This window comes from Oncorhynchus nerka, linkage group LG15 (assembly GCF_034236695.1).
Source record: "Oncorhynchus nerka isolate Pitt River linkage group LG15, Oner_Uvic_2.0, whole genome shotgun sequence".
NCBI lineage: Eukaryota > Metazoa > Chordata > Actinopteri > Salmoniformes > Salmonidae > Oncorhynchus > Oncorhynchus nerka.
Window position 1 is genome coordinate 85,529,957 of NC_088410.1, and position 14,838 is coordinate 85,544,794.

General features: G+C 40.4%; 1 protein-coding gene across 3 annotated transcripts; it reads left to right on the top strand.

Annotated features, from left to right (window-relative positions):
- The first annotated feature begins 947 nt into the window (after window positions 1–947).
- Window positions 948–14,838, top strand: LOC115143429 (transmembrane protein 51-like). 3 transcript variants are annotated; one of them, XM_029683856.2, is made up of 4 exons: window positions 948–1,213; window positions 1,777–1,977; window positions 11,440–11,919; window positions 12,693–14,838. In XM_029683856.2, the coding sequence occupies exons 3-4, from the start codon at window positions 11,534–11,536 to the stop codon at window positions 13,114–13,116; spliced, it is 810 nt and encodes a 269-aa protein (XP_029539716.1). In that variant the 5' UTR covers window positions 948–1,213; window positions 1,777–1,977; window positions 11,440–11,533; the 3' UTR covers window positions 13,117–14,838. The 3 variants fall into 3 exon arrangements, with proteins under 3 accessions (XP_029539716.1, XP_029539715.1, XP_029539717.1); XM_029683857.2 differs by lacking the exon at window positions 948–1,213 and adding an exon at window positions 1,294–1,685; XM_029683855.2 differs by lacking the exon at window positions 1,777–1,977.

A 14,838-nucleotide genomic window follows, 5' to 3' on the forward strand; every position in this document is an offset into this window, starting at 1 on the left:
CCCATCCATATATAGTCAGACTACTGACAACAGAACAGAGGGGCAATTTCCATTAAATGAGAAAGATAGTTTATATTGTATGTTTTCAAATAGATGCTTATTAAGTAATAATGTACATTGTGGCATTGCAGATTTTTTTAACATTATGGAGCACTTGTGTTTAATGTACTCAATAATAAAATATATAAATGCTATCTAAAATTAACTTTATTTCAGTTTGTTATGAGCACAAGAAAATCGAGTAGTTCTAATTTTATTTTCATTTGGATTTAGTCTGCTCAGGAACTTCTCAGACAGGCCTATTTGGGGGAATAGAATTGTCAATCCAAGTTTATTTCAATGTTATGGGGAATTGCATCTCAGTGTTTGATGCGTCACTACTGACACCCTGGTTTGAATCCAGGCTGTACAAATGCATGACATGTTACGAATTCTCATTTTCTGTTAGCTAGGTGTCTAATGTTAGCTAGTCGTTAGGGAAAAGTATACAGGGGGTTGGTGGCACCTTGATTAGGTAGGACGGGCTTGTGGTAATGGCTGGAGAGGAATGGCAAATATATAAAAAACATGGTTTCTGTGTGGTTGATCCAATTCCATTCGCTCCGTTCCAGCCAACATTATTAGCCGGTTAGGAGTTAGGTTATTAAGGTTAGGTTTAGCTAACATGCTAAGTAGTTGAATAGTAGCAAAGTTGCTTATTATCTAAAATGCTGAAGTTGTCTGTGATCAGATTTGTACACACAACCTTTGGGTTACTAGACTTTCACATTATACGCTCACCCATCCACCCTGACTAACCACCCTACTTTCGTTTTCCCCTTAAGTAACCTTCTGTCTTATGTAACTATACCAAATACAAAACGTAACATACACTGATTTGACGGGCCCGGATTACTATGTTACGTCTAATCTATGAGACCAGGTTGCCTTATAAAAAGTGAGACTACGTGCTCTATGACCAAGGAACAAAGAGTTAACGCTTTACAATAGGGGGGGAAGTTGGACAAAGTTCCTGCCTAACATATTCCCTGAATTCTATAGAGACTACCATCGGGGGAAATACACACGTTAATACATATTTCAGATTGTGTAAATAGCAGGATTACATTCTGGATATTGGGGTAGCAATATCATAATTTTGAAGACACCTGCGATACATCAGGTATTCGATTGGGAGGGAAGTCATTGGGCGTTCACGGCTGGAAAGAATAAGGTAAGGCCGTCTCAAATTGCAAATCACCTTGACAGTTTGAGCAGTGTTCAGACTGACTATTATATTATCTGTGAAGTATTAGGCCGTGTTATCTGATAACACAAAATCGCAGTTCTTATGGCAAGATGTCAAGACTTACAGTGATCTAATGCCACAGAGTTTGTAACATGATTTCAGTTCCTCCCCACTACAAACACCTTCGCTCAAATGGCTGGCAGCGATACATTGTTTTGGGATTCGGGAGGGAGAATTGTAGTCAAATTGATACATTAAGTTGGTAGTAGTCTGATTTAATCATGATGTAATACAGTTAATTAGTCTGTGAAATCGTGTAAATGCCCCTTAGAAGCTACCCCTTAGTTAGATTAAATTTTTCATAAAGTAAGGGTCATTGGAAAAGGCGTCTTCTGTAAGGGGGTGTTTTGTAAGGAAGCGCGACGCTCGGTCTGAACATTAACACGCATTGTTTAAGGTATGGTTCTGGAAGCATACGGACTTTATTTTTCATATCAGCGAGAAATATATATATTTTAAAATTAAATTGATAAACACTTTTCTTATAGGGATAGGGTTTCCACGAGGCCATATGTCCATGTTTTAGCGCTCGTTTAAAGAAATCGGATGGAAGATGGTGGACTAGCTGTGCTAATTAGCTATCTGCATCTACGAACACGTGTGTAAACGGAAGACCGAGACTCCACAAAGGTGTCACTGAAAAATACTGTCTGCTGCAACTGTGTTAAAAATGGCTTAAACCATGTACAGTAAGTGTGTGTGTTTTGCATTTGTGAAATTATTTTGATGTGGTATGGAAGTAGAGGGATTTATGTTTCAAGAACTGTACCACAATTGAGAATCAATTCATGTTGAGATGGAGTATTTGGCTGTTTTGTCTTCCAGAGCCAATTCACCCTTTAAACAGAACTTGCAAGTTCCTTGGACTAAGCAGTAACATTAGGCGTGGACTCAAGGTGTCGAAAACTGGATAATGTTGACTCCAATGCTTCCCACGGTTGTGTCAAGTTTGCTTGATGTCCTTTGGATGGTGGACCATACTTGACACACACAGTGAACTGTTGACCATCAAACCCAGCAGTGTTGCAGTTCTTGAGACAAACCGGTGCGCCTGGCACCTACTACCATAACCTGTTTTTAAAAGGGCTTTAAAAAAAATCTGCTTGAAAATCTGGCAAGATTTGAAAATGGTTGTCTAGCGATGATCAACAACCAATTTGACAGAGCTTGAAGAATTTAGAAAGTATAAATGGGCAAATAATGTACAATCCAGCTGTGTAAACCTCTTAGAGACTTACCCAGAAAGACTCACAGCTGTAATCAATGCCAAAGGGGATTCTAACCTATTGACTCGGGCATGTGAGTACTTATGTAAATGAGATATTTATGTATTTCATTTTCAATAGTCTATCAAATTGGTTGTTGATTACTGCTAGACAACCATTTTTTGAGTCTTGCCATTGGTTTTCAAGCAGATTTAAGTCAACTGTATGTAACTCACCACATAGGAACATTCACTGTCTTGGTAAGCAACTCCAGTGTAGATTTGGCCTTGTGTTTGAGGTTATTGTCCTGTTGAAAGGTGAAATAATCTCCCAATGTCTGGTAGAAAGCAGACAACCAGGTTTTCCAATGCCTGTGCTTAGCTTTTTATCCTGAAAAACTTCCCAGACCTTAACGATTACAAACATACCCATAACATGATGCAGCCACTGCTATGCTTGAAAATATGAAGAGTGGTACTCAGTAATGTGTTTTATTGGATTTGCCTCAAACATACATTTCTATTCAGGACAAAAAGTGAATTGCTTAGAGAAATGTTTTACAGTATTACTGTAAGGTCGCCTAGAGGTTAGAGCATTGGGCCAGTAACCGAAAAGGTGCTAGATCAAATCCCAGAGCTGACAAGGTACAAATCTGTCGTTCTGCCCCTGAACAAGGCAGTTAACCCACTGTTCCTAGGCCGTCATTGTAAATAAGAATTAGTTCTTAACTGACTTGCCTAGTTAAATAAAGTTTAAATTAAATAAAAAGTGCCTTGTTGCAAACAGGATGCATGTTTTGGAATATTTTTTATTTCCTTTTCACTCTGTCAATTAGTATAGTATTGCAGAGTAACAACTGAGGATGGATCAACATTGTATTCTCCTATCACAGCCATTCATCTCTGTAACTGTTCTAAAGTTACCATTGGCCTCATGGTGAAATCCCTGAGCGGTTTCCATCCTCTCCGGCAACTGAGTTAGGAAGGACTCCTGTATCTTTGTCGTGACTGGATGTATTGATACACCATCCAAAGTCATTCATAACTTCACTGTGCTCAAAGGGATATTCAATATCAGCTTTTTTTTATCCATCTACTAATAGGTGCCCTTCTTTACGAGGAATTGGAAATCCTCCCTGGTCTTTGTGGTTGAATCTGTGTTTGAAATGCACTTCTCGACTGAGGGATAATGATATGTGTGGGGTACAGAGAAGATGTAGTCATTCAAAAATCATGTCAAACACTATTATTGCACAAAGTGAGTCCATGCAACTTATTATGTGACTTGTTAGGCACATTTTTACTCCTGAACTTAGTTAGGCACATTTTTACTCCTGAACTTAGTTAGGCTTGCCGTTACAAAGGGGTTGGATACTTATTGATTCAAGACATTTCAGTTTAATTTATTTACTTTTTTTTAATATATAGAAATTGAAATGTCATCGTTCCGCTTTGACATTATGGAGTATTGTGTGTGTGTGTAGGCCAGTGACAGCATCTCAATGTAATCCATTTTAAATTCCGGCTGTAACGCAACAAAATCTGGAAAAAGTCGAGGAGTGTGAATAGTTTCTGAAGGCACTGTAGGCTATATGCCTTTTTTTGTTGAAGAACCAGGGCTTCAAAAAACAATTACTCAACCAAATGGTTAATTGTTTTGTTTGTGCAATGTTTCCTGTCCTTTTCTTCTATTTCTCTCTTTCAGTCATTCTGTGTGGTCATAACAGAGGTCATTTATCATCTGTCACCTCTGGAATCAGCTTAGTCTGGATTCCCATGGGACTGTGACACGTGCCAAGAAGTCAGATGACTTAAACATGTAAACCCTGTTACAATTTACACAATAGGAAACATCAATTACCTCAACATGTAAAGTATTTTTTGTGTACATTGACCAGAATACTGTTTTCTAATGAGTTTGAACTATGTAGGTGTGGGATTTGAGTCTCTGTCTAGCTGCCTCTAAAACATGTTCACTCTATGGTCCCATTTCCATTGTAGTTGGGTGTTATTCTGATTGGTTAAAACTCAATTTCAGCCTCTGTCTATTACACAAGATACCACTGGCTAAATGTATGATGTTAAAATGCCTATTTACCCTGTTCCATCTGACTGTGCAACCCACTGTCTCATCAGCCCAGCCAGGCAGTTTATAAACTTGATTTCCACAATAGAAATTCTCACATTTCGTTTAGACTAACATTTAGTTTCAAACAGCAGAGATGTGTATAAACCTTGCTGTCTGTCTCTCCGACATTTGCAACATTGTTTCAATATTCAAATTCGATCTCCAGCTATCCAATAGTAATGAATGTGTCGGGAAGAGACAGACCGGTAGGCAGCTTTTCTCAGCCAGTCAAATCATGAACCAGCATCGTTCGTACATACATACAGTTGAAGTTGGAAGTTTACATACACTATAGCCAAATACATTTAAACTCAGTTTTTCACAATTCCTGACATTTAATCCTAGTAAAAATTCCCTGTCTTAGGTCAGTTAGGATCACCACTTTATTTTAAGAACGTGAAATGACAGAATAATCGTAGAGAGAATGTTTTATTTCTTTCATTACATTCCCAGTGGGTCAGAATTTTACATGCACTCAATTAGTATTTGGTAGCATTGCCTTTATATTCTTTAACTTGGATCAAACGTTTCGGGTACCGAAGTACACCTCTAGGAGACAGAACGCGTCTCCTTCCTGACCGGTATGATTTGGAAATTGCTCCCAAGAAAGAACCAGACTTGTGGAGGTCTACTATTTTTTTCTGAGGTCTTGGCTGATTTCTTTTGATTTTTCTATGATGTCAAATAAAGAGGCACTGAGTTTGAAGGGAGGCCTTGAAATACATCCACAGATACACTTCCAATTGACTCAAATTATGTCAATTAGATTATCAGAAGCTTCTAAAGCCATGACATCATGTTCTGGAATGTTTTAAAACTTCTTGGTGACAGGGGGGCAGTATTGAGTAGTTTGGATGAATAAGGTGCCCAGAGTACACTGCCTGCTACTCTGTCCCAGATGCTAATGTAACGGATGTGAAACGCTAGCTTAGTTAGCAGTGGTTCGCGCTAAATAGTGTTTCAATCGGTGACATCACTTGCTCTGAGACCTTGAAGTAGTGGTTCCCCTTGCTCTGCAAGGGCCGCGGCTTTTGTGGAGCGATGGGTAACGATACTTTGTGGGTGTCAGTTGTTGATGTGTGCAAGAGGGTCCCTGGTTCGCGCCCGGGTATGGGCGAGGGGACGGTCTGAAGTTATACTGTTACACTAATATATGCATATCATTAGTAGTATTGGATAGAAAACACTCTGAAGTTTCTAAAACTGTTTGAATGATGTCTGTAAGTATAACAGAACTCGTATGGCAGGTGAAAACCTGAGACCAATCCAACCAGGAAGTGGGAAATCTGAGGTTTGTAGTTTAATTTATGTGATTGCCTATCCAATATGCTGTGTCTATGGGGCCAGATTGCACTTCCCAAGGCTTCCAGCAGATGTCAACAGTCTTTAGAAAGTTGTTTGAGGCTTCTGTTGTGGAAGGTGGTCGAATAAGAGTGGACTAGGCTGTGGCCAATCAGTTGTTTACTGCGCGGGCGCGCCGTACCTTCTTTTTCCTCTGTAATGAATACGCTATTGTCCGGTTGGAATATTATTGAAAATTTATTATGAAAAGACCCTAAGGATTGATTGTAAACATCGTTTGACATGTTTCTACAAACTGTAATGGAACTCTTGACCTTCCAGACCTTTCGTCTGGATTTTGTGCTCGCACATTGTGCCTTTGGAATAGTGAACTAAACGCGCGAACAAAACGGAGGTATTTGGACATAAATATGGACGTAATCGAACAAAACAACATTTCTTGTGGGAGTCCTGGAAGTGCGTTCCGACGAAGATCAGCAAAGGTAAGTGAAGATTTATAATGCTACTTATGACTTTTGTTGACTCCACAATTTGGCGGGTAACTGTATGGCTCACTTTTGTGGCTGAATGCTGTTATAACTCTAAGCATATAGTGTAAGAGTACCTGTTTCTTTGTTAAACGCTCAGCGCAGAATAGCCGCATGGGTGCACTCCTTCAAATCGTTTGGAGAAAATAGCCTTTCTATTTTACTCGGCTATGTTCAGTTGTGTTCTTCATGCTATAAAATAACATTAAATAATGTCACGGAATTCAAAGCAAATCTTGCCTGGTAAATGAACTAGTTTAGCCCACAGCCATATGGCATAACCAGGTCAGGACCTAACATAAGGACAACTCGGAGTATGCTATTCTGTTCTTCTGAAATAGACTACATTTTCTTCATATCATGTCTAAAATAATAATGGCTTTATTGTGAAGGGGTAGGCTATATTACATAGATTTGTTAGACTTGTTTAAAATGTAGAGGTTCCAAAGGTCTGCATCAGTGGCTTGTAGGAAGCCCGGAGATGCTAAATGTTTTTATGTTAATTAACAGTTTATTACCGTGAGACCTGCAGTTATTTGCGTGACAATCACCGGCTGACATTTTCATGACGCCTCAGCCATAAACCTGGCTCCTACTACTATACCCCATTCAAAGGCACTTACATTTTTTGTCTTGACCACTCACCCTCTGAATGGCACACATACACGATCCATTTCTCCATTTCTCTAGGCTTAAAAATCCTTCTTTAACCTGTCTCCTCATCTACACTGATTTTGAAGTGCATTTAACAAGTGACATCAATAAGGGATCATAGCTTTCACCTGGTCAGCCTGTCATGGAATGAGCAGGTGTTCTTAATGTTTTGTGTCCTCTGTGTATATCCTATTGTGTACATATCAGTTGTATTACTATGCATACTACTTTCCTGTAATTACTTTTTATTTGTTTTAATTTTGACTTGATTAGTGGTGAAGGCGCTAGCATGTAAGCATTTCACTGCACCTTTTATACCTGCTGGAAACTGTGTACGTGACAATTTATTTGATTTGCGCCACACGACAACTTACTGTTTAAGTGCCTTGAAACAGGGGACTCTGGCTTGGCATAATAGAAGATTCTCATTGAGTCTGTTGTTGTACAGAATCTTGCACTATGACTGCACTTTTTCCAACATCTGTATTTGTTGTAGAGCACCTGACTTTAGTGCAGGGGTTCTTCAACTTTTCCAGCCTGGCACCCAAATGAGAGATTCTGTTTTCCTGGGACCCAAGCTTAGGAAAATATGCAACTATACATAAATATCGGTACATTTCATTGCCCTTATGCCTAAAACAAATGCAGTTTAGACGACAACAATGACATTAAATATCTATTCATGTTTATTTTCCCCCATTTTAAAAACACTCTTACATATCTGTCTAGGTTGGAACTGGTGCTGTTAAAATACAATAAATCATTTTTAATTCTCAACTGGAATAAACTGATTTATCACATCACACAGATGTAGACCAGGAAACAAACACACACACACACAGTCCCAATGAGAGGTGGGTGGCTGGTTGAAGTTCTCATGTGTATTTGGGCTCTGTTTTTGACAGTGCAACTCTTGAGGTGATGCTCAGCCTTGAAATTTAATTTCTGTAGTTTAAAAAAAAATTTTTTTTTAAGTATGTCAGAGTTGAGAACCCTGACTCACATAGGTATGTGGTGCCAAGCTGGACCAGAACATCTACTGCTTTCTCAGTCAGGCAGGAGACCGCTTCCTGCTGAAGATGAACAACCCAGAACTGTGTGTGTTTGCCTCTAACAGCATCTTGCTTCAATCAGTTTATTCCAGTTAAGAATACAAAATTATTACATGTATTTTAACAGCAACAGTTCCAACTAGACTTTCTGAACATTTTTCATCTTCTGTACTGTTCCTAGGATTGCACTATCAGTAGCTAGCTTTGGTGAATGTTATCTATTAGCTGTGTATGAGAGTTAGTACTTTCTTATTTCTGCTTATTACCTGTTATAAAATGACAACAATGCCTTGCTAGCTGACTTTTCCACTGTCAGAAGCACTGTTTCCTGAAGCATTCTCCCCTGTTCTGAAAGAACTCTCTGGGTTTACCACCATGCTATGGATGTTGGGTCAGGACATATCGTTTTATTCATTTGTTCGTTTTGAGAGACTCTACTATGCACTTCCCCGCACTAAACACATTGTGTGCGCTCCTCGTTATAAAATGTGTATGAAAGAGGGAGAAACTCATCGCTGTATATGTGTTTCATGACAATTGAGTTCAGTCAGACCTTGTGGCTAGCATGAGTCCATGTGATAACAGCGGTGAGTGATGGCGAGTGGGAATGACGAGTGGCAGGCAGCGCATCATCGGCTGCGTTGTGTGTGTCGCGGCGTGATCTTCACGAAAACTGCAGAAAAAAGATCTGGTGAACCGCGAAGCACACAGGCATCTACCTCTCTCGCGACGCAACTGCCAAACTGAGCAGAGACCACAGATGCACTTGGCCAAATCACTTCCCGTAATTAAATAATTCTACATTTACTCTTGACACATCGCCGCCCACCATTACCAGGTCCGTGTGTCACGACCCATACTTTAAAGCCTGCTTTAGTGTAATGTGATTGCATGTCACCTTGAAAGCTCACCAAGCACATTGTTGCTATAGGAGGCTTTTTCATACATTCATGCTTCTGATATTGTCACTGTACCATAACGTTCATGCCAATACTTTTATAGGTGCAGTGCACTGCCATCCTTCACATTAAGGTGTAAGGTTTTGTTGGATAGTGTCTTCAGTGCATATTTAGACCTGCACTGCAAAGCTGTTCACACTTTTCACCAAGGTCTTCTATTTCCACCTGAAGCATCTCTTTTTTTTAACCTTTATTTTACTAGGCAAGTCAGTTAAGAACAAATTCTTATTTTCAATGACGGCCTAGGAACAGTGGGTTAACTGCCTGTTCAGGGGCAGAAAAACAGATTTGTACCTTGTCAGCTCGTGGATTTGAACTTGCAACCTTTCGGTTACTAGTCCAACGCTCTAACCACTAGGCTACCCTGCCGCCCCTCTTCTAGTGATCCAACCAAGTCAAACCATTTAATATATTGGCTGACAGGTACATGTAAATGGCATGCATGTATTTTTAGACAGTTATGCATTCAAAGACATATATTATAATGTTGAATACACTTATCACCAAACATTGCATATCAGGAATATTTATTTATTTTATTTAACCTTTGTTTATCTAGGCAAGTCAGTTAACAAATTCTTATTTACAATGGCGGCCAAACCCGGACGACGTTGGACTAATTGTGCGCCGCCCTATGGGACTCGGTTGTGATAGACTGGAATCGAACCAGGGTCTGTAGTGACGCCTCTAGCACTGAGATGCAGTGCCTTAGACCGCTGCTCGACTCAGGAGCCCAAAATATATGCTTCATGAGAAATGTATGCACACTTCATAGGCTGTAGGTTACACACTTAGCCCAAAGTGGTATTACATGTATAGGTTACACACTTAGGCCAAAGTGGTATTACTTGTATAGGTTACACACTTAGGCCAAAGTGGTATTACATGTATAGGTTACACACTTAGGCCAAAGTGGTATTACATGTATAGGTTACACACTTAGGCCAAAGTGGTATTACATGTATAGGTTACACACTTAGGCCAAAGTGGTATTACTTGTATAGGTTACACACTTAGGCCAAAGTGGTATTACATGTATAGGTTACACACTTAGGCCAAAGTGGTATTACTTGTATAGGTTACACACTTAGGCCAAAGTGGTATTATATGCAGACTCCCAGTACAAGTTGTCTTGGTATGGTCAGTTAGAGATCCATCCGAGTTTTTGTTTAGGGGCCCTTTGCTGCATTGGGAGCTAAAAGGAATAAGTACTGTCAGTGTTTGCTGAATCCACGTTAAGTGACTCGTAGCATGATATGGAGGTATCACTATGAGACAGTCATTTTGTGAATATCTACCATTTACACTGGGAAATGCTCTTCCTGACAATTACAATGTGAAATGCTCTAGTTGTAAACTGAAAAGAAACAAATGGAAGTGCCAGCAGTTTAGAATCTTCTGTTGGTTATACTATAGTAATACCACCTCAACACAGCCTGAGCAGTTTAGAATCTTCTGTTGGTTATACTATAGTAATACCACCTCAACACAGCCTGAGCAGTTTAAAATCTTCTGTTGGTTATACTATAGTAATACCACCTCAACACAGCCTGAGCAGTTTAAAATCTTCTGTTGGTTATACTATACTAATACCACCTCAACACAGCCTGAGCAGTTTAGAATCTTCTGTTGGTTATACTATAGTAATACCACCTCAACACAGCCTGAGCAGTTTAGAATCTTCTGTTGGTTATACTATAGTAATACCACCTCAACACAGCCTGAGCAAAGTGTAGTGTTGTTTTAGCATGATTTAGGAGGGCTAGACCCACAAAGAAATGTTCAGGACATTGTTTGGGTAATATATTGTCACTCGAAATACCAACATATTCACACAGTGAAGTATTTAAAGACAGGACAATGATAAATGACCATGGTATATATTACGTTGCCATGCACACTACCTCCAACAATACAATTGGATGGATTTCAAATCCCAGGGCTAGCTTTAAATTTGGACTTTCTAGTTTTGAAAATTTCTTCGAACTTCACGACAATACTATAGGCCTACATTATTTCCTGGTGCTTTTTGGTCAATGATTGGCTAATTCACCTGATTAATTCAGTTCTCTTTAATTGGCACTATTCCAGCAGCTCTTTATCATGTAAAATATATTTGTGAATAACTAAAACGCAGGTAGGTTAATGTGACCCTCCATGAACTTCTCTGGCGTTGGCCCCCTTTCGTAGCCACATTGTGTCTATTCCAGGAAGTTGTTCATTGTCATCTGATTTCAGCTAGTCTGAGCCTTTGCCAGTTTTATTGTGCTGCTACATTCCTGCTCCTTTAATATGAAAACAACTTTCCTCTCTCCCACATTGCAGATTAGGTCTACGGGGTTCATCCCTTGAGCCTCCTCTCCCAGTCTGCTGTATCTGATTGTGTGACACTTCTGGTGGGTCCACGTAGGGGGGGGTGATGTGTTCCAGTGGCGGTCCAGACAGCTCCGGCTATGGGGGCAGCCGGTCCGGCTCCTCATATGCTCTGTGTGCCTTGGGGGTGGGGCTCATAGCCCTGGGCATCGTCATGATCGTGTGGACTGTGGTGCCCGGGGATGCTCCCCAGACAACCAAGGCTCCGGGCAACTTCAGTGTTATTGTACCAGTGGACCATGCTGGGGATGGAGAGAAGGACAGGGAAACAGCGAAGACCTCATCAATAGCCTATGTGCTGGTGGGTGCAGGGGTGGCCATGCTGCTGCTGTCCATCTACCTGGGGGTGAGGAACAAGAGGAGGGGGAGCCAAAGAGGACAGGAGACACAGGTCCCCTTTGTGGACCATGTGGCTGGGGAGGCAAGAGAGATGTGAGTGCTTTAAACAATTAATATAATCACTAACAGTAACTTATTTTAATCATCCAAGAAGGGGTTCAGAGGCTTCGTTTTCACTATTAACCCATATAACTTAGTTTCTAGGATGATGCCTGCAACATGCCTCCCTTTTGATTGATAATGTTAAAGCACCAGTTTATCTCCACTGAGTGTACAAAACATTAAGAACACCTACCTAATATTGAGTTGTCTTGCCTACTCACCCTCCGAATGGCACACATACACAATCCATGTCTCAAGGCTTTAAAATCCTTATTTAACCTGTCTCCTCCCCTTCCTCTACACTGATTGAAGTGGATTTAACAAGTGACATCAATAAGGGATCATAGCTTTCACCTGGATTCACCTGGTCAGTCTATGTCATGGAAAGAGCAGGTGTCCTTAATGTTTTGTACTCTCAAAACTAGCACCAAATGTCTTACCAGTACATACCACAAAGTAATTAAGGGATAAAAGTTCATTAGAGGAAAAAAGAAACATTGAACGCCGTGCACTTATTACCACTACTGGCCGGTGTGGCTAGTTGTGTGTACAACGTCCTGCATTACAAATGGCTCTCAAGTTTACAAAAATAGCAGAAACGTATCATTACAAAAGCTCTTATTGTTCTGGCAATGGATATTTTTGTGACTATGATCAGTTAAGAAGCAGTACTTAGCTTTTCTAGTATCCTTAAAAAAAACATGAAATGTAAATGATTGCTAAAATGTTATTTTAAACCGCTGTCCCTGTACATTCTTTTGTAGTGCAGGGGAGCCAGCACCAGCCTACGATGTGCCCAGCTATGAGGAGGCGGTCACCAGTGGCCAGTACCCCATACGCCAGAGCAACTTACGCCACAGCACCTCCCAGCTGCCTTCATACGAAGACCTCATCAGTGCTGTGGAAAACGAGGGGGAGGGACCAAGAGCAGTTACTTCAGAGGAGGTTCCTCCCACCACTCCGGCCCTGGATCCCCAGCCCGCCCCCGCGACTGCAGCCAACCCCCCCACCCGCAGCAGCAGTCGGGCTAGACGGATACTACGGCCGCTCAGGGTACGCAGAATCAAGTCAGAGAAACTCCATCTGAAGGACTTCCGTTTTAAGGTCCGCAACCCTACTGATGTGAAGGTGACCATTGAACCCATCACGCCACCACCACAGTATGACGACAAGATGCCTGAGTTCTGACAGCGCCCTCGGGCTTGGGAGGACTACAAGCATTGTTTTTCAATGTTGAGTAAAACAACACTATCGCTGGATCAGATGGACTAATAATAAATACAATTTTTGGAAAGCAGAACCATTATAACAGATGCTTTGTGAATATAGGCCCTGAACTCACATACCATCTCAGAGTAGGAGTGTTGATCTAGGATCTGTCCATGCAATCTTATTCATTATGAACTGAAAGGCAAAGCTGATCCTAGTTCAGATCTCCCACTGAGACACTTTGTGGATACACGGGCCTTTAGTCCAGAGGCCTGGCTGGGAGTCTTCTTCCTTCACACTGAGACCAAGACACTGACATTGTTGCTTTGAATCAAGATGTTTCTCTGCTCTATCTTGACTTGTTTATTGAAATCTGCTTAATGGCATATTTATTCCAGGGCTTCTTTATGTGCACTATGCTATCTGTTTAGAACACTGTGGCTGTGTTTTGAAGATAGGTAATTATCTTGTTCTTATCTTGTGCACAAATACATCTTGACATCCAGAAAATGTCCTTAACCTTTTCAGATGGAATGCATAAAATGGTGTCATAACAGTGCCTTGGTAATTGTATTGTATCAGCAGATGTGCCTATTAGGAAACGATCCATGTCATCAGTTTGTCCCACACAGTGATTGCTCATGGACTACTGGAAACAAATACCCTATGAAAATGGTAGTTTCATGTCAGTCTATACAAAGAATGGCACAACTTTTGAGAATGTGTTTTATAGTACTACTATGTAGAGGACATGCTGAAGCCAAGGAATAATTAAATACCTTTATGTTGACGTTTGGTATTTGGAGAGTATTGAATGTGAATCATTCTATAACTGCAGCAACAACGAAAGGGAATGAGTGTTGTCTCGTCAGCTTTACATTCAAGGGAATAGCAGGTAGAATACCCTGGAGTCCAAATAAACTGTAAGACTTATCTCTGCTAATTTATCTAATTAACTATGCACATTTTTACAGAGTTAAGAGCATTTTGATAAGACTGCTTCAAGATTTCTTTCCTTATGTGGACCGTGAATGAATGTACCTTTCTAGTACTGACCCAGTTCACCTAACTACAGCCATGTTTGGGAAGATCATTGGAGAAGCATAATGTTCTTAGAATTAAACCGCAGTTATTTCTGAAAGATTTTTTTGTCATCTGACACTAGGAGAAAAAATGGAACTATTGGGCTCCCGAGTGGCACTGCAGTGCTAGAGGCATCACTACAGACCCTGGTTCGATTCCAGGCTGTATCACAACCGGCCGTGATTGGGAGTCCCATAGGTCGGCTCACAATTGGCACAGTGTCGTCCAGATTAGGGTTTGGCAGGGGTAGGCCGTCATTGTAAATAAGAATTTGTTTTTAACTGACTATCCTAGTTTTAAAAAATTAGGGGGGGTGTACTGTCTATGTACTTAGTGTAGGTGACCAAATTCAATAGATAACACTGTATGAATGACTTCTGGTCTGTAGAATTGTTTTGCGTGTATGCGCTTGTTTCTGTATTGACACAAATTTAAATAAGTCATGAAAGGTATTGGGGTAATTGTCTGTTTTAAAAAAAAAAAAATATCAATGTATTTATTTTAACGTGCAAATCATTATTTTGGGATTCTTGAGAAATAAAATTGACTGGGTTGTTTGTTGTATGGATTAAAGATGCATCACAATCTCACACTGAACATTAAATATTTCAATCTTGA

Bases quoted from the DNA above. Each gene is read 5' to 3' on its own strand.
- LOC115143429 (XM_029683856.2), top strand. From the start codon at position 11,534: ATGTGTTCCAGTGGCGGTCCAGACAGCTCCGGCTATGGGGGCAGCCGG. The intron at 11,920-12,692 runs GTGAGTGCTTTA...ATTCTTTTGTAG, and splicing joins GCTGGGGAGGCAAGAGAGAT to TGCAGGGGAGCCAGCACCAG.